At 32.5% G+C, this 15,599-nt stretch overlaps 1 protein-coding gene across 4 annotated transcripts in view; it reads right to left on the reverse strand.

Moving 5' to 3' along the window:
• The window catches only part of CCSER1 (coiled-coil serine rich protein 1), a 1,343,925-nt gene that overhangs the window by 1,059,283 nt on the left and 269,043 nt on the right, over window positions 1–15,599 (reverse strand). For all 4 annotated transcript variants that reach the window (XM_032239846.1, XM_032239847.1, XM_032239848.1 and 1 more), the window contains exon 5: window positions 6,199–6,319. In XM_032239846.1, coding sequence (XP_032095737.1) covers window positions 6,199–6,319 — 121 coding nt within the window. The remainder of the gene's footprint in view (window positions 1–6,198; window positions 6,320–15,599) is intronic.

Here is a 15,599-nt window from a genome sequence, read left to right on the forward strand (position 1 = left end):
TCATAATTACATTTAGCAATAAAGAAAATAATTTCTTATTTTCATCCTTATTGCAAATACTTAGCAAGGTATTATGTTATTAGTTTAATAACTATATTAAACTTGTCAAGGTTCATAAACATATTGACAGAGCTCTCTTTTCATATTTCCCCATCTACAATGTTAGCACCCTTGTCCAAGTTACTATCAGCAGTCACCTAAATGTTCTCATTGTAGTCACTCAATTTGTCCTCCATTTAGTAATGTACTGATATATATTTAACTAGCTCTCCAGAGGAGGAGGAAAGTCCTCATGTGTAGAATTTGCCAATGCTATGATGTAAATACAACCACTTTGGCTGATTTCAAACTTTCAATGTGAAATCACTGAATCTAGAGCTGGGGAGAAATGCAAACAAATAGGCTATCCTAAGCTGGCTCCATTTCACCACTGCCCCAACCACACCTAATTCGTTCTCTATAACAAATGAAGAGAAAGTTCCCAAAACGCAAATCTGACCATGTTGCTTGGCCCTGCTAACATGTTTTGGCCTCCTTTTCCTCCCACAAACCTTCTTCAACTTCTCCACACTCCCAACCATCACAGAATACTTTAAGAAGCTGGAAGATTATTTTGTTTTTTTTTCAGTTAGTTAACTAATATCCTGTAAATGTTAGCCCAAGAGTCACTTCCTCAGGGATGTTTCACCTGCTATGTTAAAATCTCTTACTACAAGTCCTTAAAATGAGATCACATCTACATTATAGCCACAGTCACAGCTACAATTTGCATTTCTCATTAACAATTAATGTTTGCTTCTTGGACTGCACTCTACGTTTCACAAAGGACAGCACCTGCTTTTCAACATGAAATCCCTAGCACTATGCACACTGCCAAGAATAAAGCAAGCACTCAAGAATTACCTATTTTTGAATGAATTAACAAATCTGTATGTGCCTAAAAGCATAAATAAATATGTTCCCCTGAAGATTCTTAAGGAAAATTGGAGATTAGCTTATAATATTATTCTTTGATGCATCTCCAATATAAATACAGAGTTTGTGTAACAACCTTAGAGAGACTAAAGAGATGACCTTAGAGGGAGTACTTAACTGTTCCATATCTAACTTAACTATTCATTCAAATAAACAGAAAAGAGCCAATAGAACTTTAGCCTTGTGTGTTAAGTACCCTCTAAGAATTAAATAGGTTTTAGACGTTCCTTAAAAATAAGACATTTGTACTAAATGATAGCATCCATGACCTTTCAGAAGGAGCTTATTGTACCTTCTTCATGACAAGAAACTGAAGCACTACAAAGAGGTCTTGAAAGTTGGTGTATTTAAGTAATGCTTTAACTATGCAAGGGTAAACAATCAAATCTCTTCCTAACGTAAGATTTATTTATATAAAGTAATAAAAAAATGTGGAAATGGACAAAGAAGTAATAGAATAATTTTTCTTTTGCCTCTGCATTTCTAACCTTACAATGGCCATAAAAATTTCAACAAGCATGCTTCTAGGAAAGTATTAATTCAAAATATAATGCAAAGCCAATCGTGGTTATTCTTTCACTCTCTTCAGAGTTTGAATTTTACGTACATGTTATGAAATGCTCATTTACATAGAACTGACTTGAGAAATGTAGTTTTGAACAACATGCTGAGTGTAGCTGGATAATTGGGGATACTTTTAACAGTTGGATTTTTATGAATTTATAATTCCCCCCCATATGTCCCTGTGTGTCCATTATTTAGCTCCCAATTATAAGTATGAATATGTGGTATTTGATTTTGTGTTTCTGAGCTACTTCACTTAGGATAATGACCTCCAGCTCCATCCATGTTGCTGAAAGAACATGATTTCACTCTTTTTTATATGTACCACATATTTTTAATCCAACCATCTGTGATGGGCAATTAGGTTGATTCCATGACTTGGCTGTTGTGAACAGTCACACTCAAAGCTTTGAACCCAGCATTCTATTCTTATGATTAAAGATTTGAAAATTGTACACTCTTTTTGGATTACATAGATTATTCTATTTTCTAGCAAGTTTATCCTTTCCACAGTATTCTGAGTTACATATCAAACTAAACTCAGAAGTGAAGTAGAATCCCCACCCTTGTTTCCTGAATTAAGATGAATTTTAGGTATTGCAACAAGTAGATGGAAAGCTCTGCTCCTCTTCTGCTGTAATGTGCAATGTAGCTTTCTTTCTTTTAAAAGATTTAGGTACTTTCTCCCTATAAATTCCTCTGCTGAAAAAATGTATACTTCATTTTTAGTAGGAGTTTCTAATTCTTATTTCTCCTTATGAAATGTCTAAAAACGAACAAATACTTGAGAATATTTAATAACAAATTGTCGAAATTAAAATATTTATCATTAGAATATAACTAAAAGTTGGTTAGAAATACAAATATCCCAATCATAAAATGTTTCCTACCTTCTAAAATGATGTAGTTACATATTACATATTCTCTTATGTACGGTCTTACATATTCTGAGATGACTATTCCAGTTATTCTTAGCAACACATTTACTGGGTTCTGAATTAGATGACTCTATGAATCCTATATTTCAAAGACTCAATGATTTAAGAATTTATGTGTGAAGGCTGAAAATTCAAAGAGAAGATTTACTTAAAGAAGTAATGTTGTCCTAAATTAAAAGGAAATATTAGTTGCCCAAAGACAATGTCTCAACTTTTTTTTTTTTTTTTTTAGAAGTTTTACTCTTGTTGCCCAGACACCCAGACTGGAGTGCAGTGGCGCAGTCGCAGTTCACTAAAGCCTCTGCCTCCCAGGTCCAAGCCATTCTCCTGCCTCAGCCTCCCAAGTAGCTGGAATTACAGGTGCCTGCCACCATGTGTAGCTAATGTTTTGTATTTTTAGTAGAGATGGGGTTTCACCATGTTGGTCAGGCTGGTCTCGAACTCCTGACCTCAAGTGATCCCCCCACTTTGACCTCCCAAAGGGCTGGGATTACAGGTGTGAGTCACCGCACCCAGCCCTATCTACTATGTTTTTTATGATGGGAAATCCAGAATACACAAAACTAATATCTTACAGGGCTTCAGTAACTCCATTTATAAAAAGCTGGTGTGGCTATTTGACAAATACATTTGTTGTAAAAAAATTACAAAATTTAGATGTTCTTGCCTCCCTATTATGTTTTAGGCATTGCATTATGAGGTAAAGTATCTCCCATATTAAAAAGAAACACACCAACTAAGGTTAAGAAGGTTTATTTATTTATTATTTCTTTTAGAGACAGAGTCTTGCTTTGTTACTCAGGCTGGAGTAAGGCAGTGGCACAGTCACAGTTCTCTGCAGCCTCAAACTCCTGGGCTGAAGTGGTCCTTCTGCCTCAGCGTTGTGAGCATCTGGGACTACAGGTGCAAGCCACAGTGCCCAGGGTTTAAGAAAATTGGGGGAAAGAAAAAAGAATTTGCCTAAGGCCTGGATTCCTAACCACTGAGTTATACTGCCTCTCAATAGCACAGCCAGAACAAATAACAAAATAAAATTAAATAAGTAAAAAATTGTTTAAAATAAAAGATAAAGATGCATACATATTTTAGCATTTCAATGTTTATGAATTAAATATAATATAGAATTCTGACTTTTAAAATTAATGGTGATAATAATATTATTACCTGTATTGAACATTCATTATTTTGACACCTCATCTATCTCTGCCTTCTTTTATCAATATCACCAATATTTCAATTGTGGAATCACCTTTCCCCTCTCAATTTCATTCTCATGTAACAGCAACTAATTACTCAATCTCCATTAAATAGTTTTGGATATAGCAATTGTTTCAGAATTGCTGTGTCAAACAAGCTAAGCTAGTCAAAGCCAATCCAATGACACTCAAATCTGGTTTGTTTTTTTTTGTTGTTTGTTTTGTTTTGATTAAAGGGAATGAGAAATTATCTGCTTCCACTGGATTTGTAGAGAAAATGAAAATCAATCCCAGTTGCTGCTGAAGGCAGCAATATCACCACTAGAGGAACTTTCCAGAAAATGCAAACCCCAGATAAAAGAGAAATGATCCCTGATGATATCATTTGAGAACCAAAACTGTACTTGAAGAAACTGCTATGTTTGTACTTTTTAAATTGCATGAGCCAATAACCACCACCACTCTTGAGTCTTTTTGCTGAAACTAGTTAGCATTTGGCTTCTCTCACTGGCAAACAATAATTTTGAGTTAATCACTGTCTTTGCATTTGTATTGTGTTCTTGTCATATATTCACACCTATTTTTTAATTCTCAAAATAATAGTGCAAGGTATATAGGACATAAACAATTTCTATTTGATAGATGGCATCATTAAGATCACAAATGAAAATATATTTTAGGAAAAATTAAAATGTGGGATATATATACCTTCCAAGTCAGCTGAAATAATAAAATATAATGAAGACATTAATCAAGTAATTGATAACTGATTGAATATGAGATGTGAGGAAGAAAATGTACCAAGATTTTAAGAAAAGTAAAATGATGCTATTTTTATTTAAATATGGAACAACTTGAAAAGTTCAGGAGAATTTAGAGGAGATTATTAATCTGGCTTCAGACATATATTTATTACAGGTTAAATATCCCAAACCCTAAAATCCACAATCCAAATGTTCCAAAATCTGAAACTTTTTGTGTGTTAACTTGACGATCAAAGGAAATGCTTGTTGTTCCATTTCAAATTTCAGATTTTGGGATTTGGGATGCTCAAAATCTGAAATCTGAAACACTTCTGGTCCCAAGCATTTTGGATAAGGGATATTCATCCTGCATGACAACTGAGTAGGATGCCTAATTAGACAAGTCTGATCAACAACTTTATTAGATTTGTATTCAGAAGAGCCTTTATGAAAAGAATAGATAACCATATGTCACCCATAATGTTGATAGCTGAAGCTATGGTAGGGGCAACATAACTAGAACTGCATGGATTATTAGATTTCAGGTCCCTTCTCAATATCATTTCACATGACACTAACAATGAGGGTGGTGATACCACCCTAATTAACAAATAAAGAAAGGTAGGGGTGGGTGTGTGTGTGTGTGTGTGTGTGTTGCAGGAAAACACATTTGAGCTTTCTAATATAATTAAATTGGCAAACATGTAATGCAATTTTCTATTAGACAAAAATGGCTTTTGGAATTTAAAAACTAAGACCATATCAAGAGCAGTTAAATTATTTCACTTTTGGATTGTATTAAAACTGAATTACAATCATTATTTTCTAAATTGGTCAGTGTTTCTTCCCTCCATAATGAGAATATTAATAGTGAATATCTTCATGCAATCAAATATATATATTGCTCTATTCACAAACAGTATCAAACACAATTATGCTTTAAGAGCTTATTACTCAGTAGAAAGGCATACAAGAAGCAAGTAAGTATAATATAGTGTAATCCAATGGAGAAAAATAGTAGGTACATCAAGATATATTCTGCCTCACTCCTATGACGGTCAGCCTAAAATCCTTGGCAGCACCTTATATCACTGAATCGTTAAGCTGAAACCTTAAAAGAGGCATGTTTTTCCTTGTCATGTATTTAACGTATAAGTATAAATAATCCCCATTTAGTTAATATTTGACGTCCACATAAGCTTACATTTATCATCATAAACTTAAAAGTCTCTTTGGTCATTATAAGAGTACAAATTTATCATTTATGTAATAGAAGATCAAATTTAAATTTAAACGAAAGCTTGAACTGTTTAAATGGAAAAATATGAAAACACTAAACAGTATAAATTTGTTCTAATTTAACAAAAAATATTTTAAAATAACTTACATTCCTTATAAAAATGCAAACCAACTTTAAACTAAAAACTTTATATTAAAAATTGATTTCATTGTATATCATCAAAGCCTACAGCTGTATAGTAAGCAATCCAAAAAAGGGTATCCACAATCCCAGAGTAGGGAAATAAAGTACATCAGCCTACTTGCCCATGTCCTTAAGATAAAGTAACAAAATGAAACTTGAATGGCACATGGTTCAAACACATGATGTTAGAAGACATAGAAGTTATTCATTGAGACAATATGGAATAGATTATTTTTAATGTACAAAATTTATCTGTTCTTTCTTTATATTAATATTAACACATTTATTATTAATCACATTTTCTGATCAGTTATCTAATTGATTTTACAAGACTTTGAAAAACTAAATGAACAACTCACTGTTTGGAAGGCTCAGGAAATTTTGGTTCTTCTCTTTTCTTCATTTCTATTGTTGGTTCCATAGGAGCAAGAACTACAGCAGCACATGAGACGACAGAGTGATATGAATCCTCCCGGCAAACTATTCAAAAAAACCAAAGACTTGTAAATGTCAAAATTATTTATGAATTATTCTCACTTCTTTTTCTCCTTTCTATATTTACTCTAATAAAAGGTCTAATTCTACTAAAATGTTAATTATTAAATTATCCTTAAATATTTTTTACTCTATGTCTTTTCACTCACTAGTTATATAACCTTGGGTAATTTTTCTTTTTTAAAGCCCGGAGTGGAAAAGATATTGCCAACAGTTTATAGTCCTTTTCTAAAAAAGCTTTTCATCAAAGAATGAAAAGTACAAAAATTATATATATACAGTTCAATGAATTCTTGCAACATGACCACACCTGCTAAGTCCGCATCAAGATCAATAAACAGTGCATCACAAGCTCCCCAAATCCTCCTATGGTTCCCCTTCCCAAACACTACTGTAGCCTCTGAACTTAACCATTATCATCACGTATATAACCATAAATAAATTTTGCCTATTTCTGACATTTATACAAATGGGATCATATTCTTTTGTGAACATATTATTTTACATGTGATTTATTTCATTCAATGTGTGCTTATAAGATTCATCTATGTCTGGCAGTAGCTGGTTCATTCTCATAGCTGTGTGGCGTTCCACTGGATGAACATACTACAATTTATTTATATATTTAATTAACAATGAACACAGTTTACTTTCAATTTGGGGCTATTTCAATTGTCCATGAACATTCTTGTACTTTTTTAAACACTGCACAAATATATTTATATTGGGAAAATATCAAGAAGCTGTAATCCTTTCTAGGATATAGTCATGCTTTATGTTCTGCTTTAGTAGCTACTGCCAAATATGATTCAGAGTTGTCTGTAGTAATTTGCATTACCAACAATAGAGAGTTTCAGCTGTTCCACATCCACACCAACCCTTGGTTTTATCAGATTTTTCTTATTAAAATTTTAATATTGTATTAAGTTTCTATTGCAGCATAACAAATTAACACAAACTTAGCAGCTTAAAACAACATCCATTTATCATTTCACAGTTCTAGAAATCCGAAGTCCAGATGGGCTCAACTGGGTTCTCTGATTGGGGTCTTACAAAGCAAAAATCAAGGTGTCAGCCAGGCTGGGCTCTTATCTAATGTCTCTGTGTGAGGAATCCACTTCCAGGCTTACTCAGATTAACAAAATTTACTTCCTTCCAGTAGCAGGATTCAAGTCTCCTTTTACCTTGCTAGCTGCTGTGTCTAGGGACCACTCTTTGCTTCCACGGCTACTCACAGGTTCATGGTCTATGGCCCATCTATCTCAGCAATGCGGAACACCCTTCACATTGAAGCCCTCTCATGCTTTAAATATCTCTGATTTCTTCTTCTGCTACCATCTAGGGGCAAAAAAATTCTCTCTGCTTTTAAAGGACTCATGTCATTAGGTTAGGCATACCCAGACTATCTCTTTTTTTTTTTTTAAATGGAGTCTCACACTGTCACCATGCTGGAGTGCAGTGGCGAAATCAGCTCACTGCAACCTCTGCCTCCCAGGTCCAAGCTATGTTCCTGCCTCAGCCTCCCGAGTAACTGGGAATACAGGAATGTGCCATGCCCAGCTAATTTTTGTATTTTTAGTAGAGATGCGGTTTCACCATGTTGGCCAGGATGGTCTTGATCTTTTGACCTTGTGATCCACCCATCTCGGCCTCCCAAAGGGCTGGGATTACAGGCATGAGGAACCGTGCCTGGCCAATTATCACCTTTTTTATTAACTCAAAGTCAACTTATTAGTAGCCTTAATTACACCTGCAAAATCCCTTTTGCCAACTAATAATCACAGTAGCGATGCCCTATCATCTTCCCAATAAAGAGTATTAAGGACTGGAGTCATGTGACATCTTAGAATTCTGCCTACCAAAGCCATTCCTTTAAGTGCATAGCGGTATGGAATTGCAGCTTCAATTTATATATTACTGATAATGAATGAAATTGGATATATATAGTATATATTCAGTCCTCATTTTACGTGGGTCTAATATGTAAAAATTTCAGTTACATGGTTTAGTTAAATAACATCAGTCACCCCCAAAAATAGGGTTCAAATTGCAGTTCACATGGTTTATCAACTGTGAGTAATCGTGTAAAGTACAAACTTCTTTACTAACACTTCAGTACACAAATCACTATGTAAATAAAAGAGGTACATCATGATCAGTGACATACACACATCACTTCTTTCAAATTCTGTCAATTATTGATAACTAGGCTTTAGTTATTCAGTTCAAGCACATAAATCACAGTGTGTAGCTGCATTACTTCCTTGTCTCCCCATGATAAATTTATGTGACATTTTATAAAAACAGGCAATGTGAAAAAAAATTTGCCTATGAAAAGAAAGTTGAGAAAAGAAATAAAAACGGATAGTGCTGGAAGTGATACTTGAATCAGATATAAATATAGATGAAGGCTGATAATCACTGATGTAAATACCCCTAAGAACTAAGAAGCAGAGGCAACAAATTAACTCCTTCTTTACTGGAGAAACAGGCAAATAATAAAGATGAGAATGCACATTAATGAAAGAGAAGACAAAGATAAACTAGGAAGTGCAAATCAACCAAAAAGTGATCTCAAATAGAAAGAGGTACACATAAAAAAAATCAATAATGCTTTCGAGTTTTCCCCTTAAAATATTCACTGAAGTATTAATTTGCTCAGGGCTAGTCCCTAAGATATAAAATAGATGGTCACTGAAAGTAGAACTCAATTTAAACAATATTCTGGCATCAAGAGACAAAAACTAGTGTTAAATATGTGTCAAGGAGGAGGGATTGTGGCTTCCTCACTGTCTCTCCAGTGCCATCAAATGGATATTTGTTTTGTCTGGATTTTTAATTTAATTTTCAATACCAAGCAGTTCCATTAGAGTTGGAAACAGAAAACTCTATTATCTCTTAAAACTTATATTATTGCCTTAAATGCTACTAGTGAAGAAATACGCTAAGAGGAACATTATTAATTCATTCTTCTAGGATAACATTCATTTATTCATTAAATATTTACTGAACTACTGATATGTTCCAAGACATATTCTTCATAATGGGATTCTACTGTGGGCAAGAAAAAAAATCCCTCCTACCTCAAGTTTCCAATGAGAATTTGATTTCTTCAAGAGAGATTCTTTTCAAGTACTAGGGCAACAAGTCCCTGACCAGATTAGGTGAAATCATTTATCTAGAACCCTATGAGAAAAACTGTAGCTAAGTTATTTCAAAAAAGGAAAAGTGAGCAGGAAAAAAAATGCTAAGAAAAAATTTGAAAAATAGGGAATATTTGTTTACACAAGGTACCTTTAATTATTACAACTTAATATTTGTTACCTAGAAACAGAACAACTGAAATTGCATAACTGAGCAATTTAAAGGCAGAAAGAAAAATAAACCTTATCAATATGTACTAAGAAGGAACAGAATTTCTGGGGGTTATAGAGTAGTGGATATTTATGTGATCACTATGTTTTGACAAAAGATATTCTTCAAAACCAACACCCACACTTAAAAAGTAAATCAGATCTTATATCACAATTGCCATAGTATACACTACTTTGTAGAGCAATCTGGTTAACATGTGAGTTTAGAGAATAATATGAACATTACTAACTGAGGAAAAACATTGTATTTGCCATTACAATAGACCTTGGATGATGCAGATTAAAAGATAAGTTCATTTTATAAAGACTTCCAAAGTTGTGTGGCTTAACCATTTGCTTTTTGAGAAAAGATCATAAACTTATATTGGCCTAGAGCATTGTACAAAAGAATATGGACATCAGTAGGAACCAGGGAAACCTATGTTTTAAAATCAGGTTTATTTAACATCTCTGATGTAACATCTTACTTATTCCTATTTAAGACATAGAAAAATTCAACTATTCCTGACACAAATAGTTAAATTATTGCTAGACTCTGAAAGGAAATTACCATACAAAAATCAATGGAAATAAAGTGAGAATCAAAATTGTTAGCCAATAAAAGTCTCTCTCTACCTTATACTTCATTAATAAGGCAACGAATACATTTTTTAAATGTCAGAGATATAAAAAAATCAATATACAATTTTTATGGAATACTATAATCCACATTTTTTCACATTTGTCAAATTAAGTATAAATTTCTTAAAGAGAAGTAAAGTAAGATCATTTAATATGGTTTGCTAAACACATCGAATTATGTAAAATACGGGAATGCATATTTTTCTCAAGATCTAAAAAGATTGTTTACACACCATAAAAAGTATTTGTGATGAATTCCAAAACTGGCCTTTAAGCAAAATATAACAAACACTTAAATTACTAGAAAAACAAAGGCAGAATGTTTTTAAAGCCAAAAGGGTAGGAAAAAGTTACTAAATTATTCATCTAGGCTGTTAGAAAAACAAAATTGACAAAACCAAATCAAGAGAAGAACGTCAGACAAATTTAATAAACAAAAATATATAATCAATAAATAATAAAAGTACTAGTTTCAAAGGCCAAATTAATTTGAAAAATTAATTCATACAACAATTAAAATAATCAAAGTTAGAGACAAAAATAGGATATAACTATACAATCTGTATTTAAGCTCTAATTTAAATCTCAAATTTAAGGAGGAATACTACGTTCAGTTACATTACACTAAATATTCAATAACATAGAATATTTTTGAAACAAATAATGTACTAAAATAATTTGAAAATTAATGGCCTAATTACTATATAAAATATTGAAATAATGACATATTTTCAATTAAAACTCAAAAATCAGTAAGTTATTTGGATACTAAATGTTAATGTATCAAAACTAATACAGGAGTTAAAGCCTAGGTTATTTGACAACAGGAGACTTAATTTTTTTAATGGTTCCAAATTTCCTATAGTAATCTTCTCTGACTTTTATAAACAACAAAAACAAAATGTTAAAATATAATCATAAAACCGAGAAGAATACTGCCAATGGCCTCAAAACAGTGGAACTTATTGAAATCCCTTCAGGAAAACTATTTTGCTGATTTAATCAAAATAAATTTCATTTCATTTTTGGAATAATTCTCCCTTAGTCCCAAAAAAGCACTTTTACAGAAAGCATTGTAAGTGACTAATGTGGTTGGTTGTTTTAAAATTGTTAGAGACTCATTTCATAGATTTTTCTCAAATTAATATATTTACATATTTGTATGGGCTTTCAATTTTTAATTAAGTGATTTAATCAGAGTGACAAATTTAGGCATGGCCAAAATTGTAGGAATGCTAGTTTGAAACAAGGATAATTTTTGTACTTTCCACATCACATCATACTCTAATGGTTCACCATTCAAGCTGAACACTAATGACAGGAAAAACTGCAGCTTTAAGGAAAAACAGAATGCAACAAAGAGAAACACTCAACTTTTAATTACTCTATTATCTAATTGTACTTATAAAACTAATTTTAATAATATATAAAAAATTTATACACTTATAAATTTTATAAAGGCAAATTATGGAACAGTAGACAATTATAATGTAACGTATAAAACATGAGACAGTGTCAAGCCATTCCATATTCAAATAGATTTGCAGCATCCATGGTTTGAAAAAATCAATAATACATTTTTCATGATTATTTCCAACCACAGATATAAATAACAGTTTGAGGCAACAATGTAAAAACCTATATGCTAAATTTGCTCTTCGGTGAAAAGAATTTTTGTTGTTAATGTATTGCATGAAGTGCAGAATATTCCATCTTAGGCTTCTGTCACTAGAGAATGTCAGAGCAAAGCTAACTGGAAAATAAAAATCCCCATTTCTTTCTAGACGGATAAGGCCTTTTGGCCAAGATCAGGGTAACAAAACAACTACTGGAACTGTACCTAGTCGAAGTCAGTTGTTAGCAACTATCAGTTAATAAGAAAAGGATGATTCAGGCCTAAGAACCAGATGTTTAATTATACAAATAGGGGTTTCAAAATAAAACAAATATTTGATAATTACAAAAATTGCTTATCCTAAAACTCGGTTCTAAGGACTAGTCTTACTTCTTTCTAAAGAGTTATAAATATATAAACATCAAAATGAACAAGCCCTCCAAGGACCACTCAGTCAGAAATCTGCATATCTTAGGGCGGAGTAGAAATCATTTTTAGCTTTAAAATGATGTAGTCTCACCATGTCATGTAACCTTTTATTACACCACAAAAACTATGCCATTACAGGAAATGACTTTCTATTATTGCTGTATTCTCTAGAATATTTCTTTCAGATTCATAATAAACTGAAATGCAAAATCAAAACACTAAAATTTAAAATTACTCCTTTTCTCCTGTTTGTCTATATCAAAATAATTTTATTTAATTACTGAATTTCTATCATTGTTTTATTTTTAATTCTTAGAATCAATGTTAAAGCACAAAAAAGCAATATATTTTATATTTTAATAAATTTCATAAAACTGCCAAAAATTCATCAGTAGAGGCATTTTTGTCTTTCATACAAAATTAAAACATTCAAATAACTGAAGGTGCCTAGAGTATAGTTATCTTATAAGTAATGTGTTTTTGATATTCTTGTATATTTGATTTATACGTACTTATTACATTTGAGATCACCACTCCAATTCACCAAAATAGTTTACTATCAATCAGCAAATTCCAGCTTTAAAAAAAAAGAATTTGCTTTTGACTTAGTATAGTGTTCACTTTTCCTTGTTCTGTTCCAAATATCCAGGATCCATGTATCTATCATGTAACAACCCACTGGTAAAGCTTAACCTAGCAAAAGAGTAAATTATTTAACAACCATTTAAATAACACGATAGACACAATTCTGCACTAACTATGCATTTACTCTTACTATATTGTTTTTACCTTTCAGAAAAGCTCTAAGGTATAAGTATTATTATTACTCTCATTGCACTGTTCACGGTCACACAGCTTGAGTATACAAAAACCAGAATTCTATTTGCCACTAGTCCTCATGCTATTGAGCATACTTTATGCTGATAATCATTTAAAAATATCAAGTGCTGTGAGGTAATAGTGTAAGTGTAACTGTTTATCTTTTTCAATTGTTTGTATTCAATAATATCCACACATTTGAATTCTTTATTCTAAGAAAAGCTGTGAAACTATCAAGCAGTTTGCTTGTATAACCATATTATTTAAGGCTAATACAATGTGAGATTTTTTTTAAGATGTGAAGGAATTGCATAGAAATTGTTAATATCCTAAAGAAAAAACTTCTTAAAAAATACATATCAGAACATATCACAATTTTGACTCATCACACAAATACTTTGGGTTCTAAGCCCTGTCCTTCAAAATGACTTACAACAACTGTTTTCCTTTTGTTCCACTGAAGAATGAGTGTTTTGCAGTGTTTTCCCACAAGTAAATTATGCATAATAATCTTGCACTTGGATTGTGGGGACACTTAAATGAATTAATGAGTATAAAGTTCTTAGTATAATGTCATGAAAATGGTAAGTACTTTAAAAATGTTAGTAAATATTATTTATAACTGTTTTTTCTTTAAGAGATGTTGTCTTATTATTTGCCAAAGCTGAAGTTTTGTGGCTATTCACAGGTGCAATCACAATGCACTACCCCACAAAGTCCTGGGCTCAAGTGATCCTCCTGCCTCAGCCTCCTGAGTAGCTGGGACTACAAGTATATGCCACCATACCTGGCTGATGTTTTTTGTTTTTTATATGTCAACTTGGCTAGGCTACAAGCCTCAATTATTCGAACACTAACCCAAGTGTTGCTGTGACGGTATCTTCTCTACATGTAAAGTTCATAGTCTATCAGCTTTAAGTGATATTATTCTAGGTAATCTGGATGGGTCTGAGTCAATCAGCTAAAAAAGGCTTAAAGCAGGGTTGAGGCTTCCTGAAGATAGAAATCCCACCCTTGTCAAAGTTCCCTCCTGCTCTACCTGATAGTCAGCTCTACATATTTTGGACTTGCCTAACCATTTCCCAAAATCACTCAAGTTGTTTCCTTGTTATAAAAACCAATAGACAAAAAAAAAAAAACTTATTTATATCTTCTTTTACTGGTTCTGTTTCTCTAGCTGATAAGTACACAAGTTAACAATGACATTTTGGTATTAAATACCAGTTTTAGTGAACCTGTAAATAATTCCTCTCAGTGCCTGCCTATACAAAGATTTCTGATGAAACAATATTAGTCCAGAATTGAAAGAAGAATGGAAAAAAAGAAGCAGATAAGATAGCAGTCATTGTGTCATGACTATAAACACCACACATTGAGCAAAAGCAGACATATATATTTATTCCTTAGTAGCATTAATTGAACTATTCCATATCCAGACACTGTGTTAGGTGCTGAACTTGGGAAGATAAAACAAAAAGCATTTGCCTTGCAGTAACTTAAAGTATAGTGGGAGTTGATACCATTTAGAAAGTGTACTTCATAGAAGCCACCCAAAGTAAAGTAACCAGCAGGATCAAAACAGTAGGACTGATGCAGTCTTGTTCACTCCTGTTACTTAGCAGAGTACCAGGCTCAAAGGAAGCTCTCAATAATATTTGGTAAATGAATGAGAGATTGAAGAACAATGAAGTGAGGCATTAGGGAAAAGAAAAGATGCTAGCCAAGCAAAGGAAGGAGTGTGCTAAAAGGCAATGGGATATGAGAAAATGTTACATATATTGAGAAATGGAAATAAGTCAATCTGGTCGGGGCCTAGACAAGACACAAGAAATTGAGGAAGACTGAGCTGGGGATATAGGTCATTGGCAATACCTTAGACAACTTCTAAGCAACTTAAAACAGTATCTGATCCTAAAGTTAATGGGAATTGATATCAATCATTAAACAATGAGCAACATGATCATCTTTATATATTTTTAAAAATAGCATGGGCAACACTTAAGTACAGGAACAAGATTGAGTGAGACCACTGACAGCACTATTGAAATAAACACAGTGAGAAATAGTGAGGACTTCCTGTGATTTGAAGTAGCAGTGTAGTGGACAAAAGGGGAAAAGTTGAGTGCAGTGTATTCAGAAATGTTAACACTTCTGTTTCAAACATATAGTCATGGCCTATATTTACTTATTTTCTTTATTAAGATGAAATCCTATTCTCAGTACATTACAAAATCAGAAAATAGAGGGATAGTACAGATGGATGAGAAATAAGAGCCAACAAAAGAAGAAAACAAAGACCTTCAAATTAATTAGGAGATAATTTATTTTATAATTTAAATCTAAAAATATTTTGTAAGACAGTATTATTTAAGGCTAATATCATCTTGAGATATTTTTAAAGATGTGA

The sequence above is a fragment of the Sapajus apella genome, unplaced genomic scaffold, assembly GCF_009761245.1.
Source record: "Sapajus apella isolate SASKATOON/1434 unplaced genomic scaffold, GSC_monkey_1.0 scaffold45, whole genome shotgun sequence".
Lineage (NCBI taxonomy): Eukaryota > Metazoa > Chordata > Mammalia > Primates > Cebidae > Sapajus > Sapajus apella.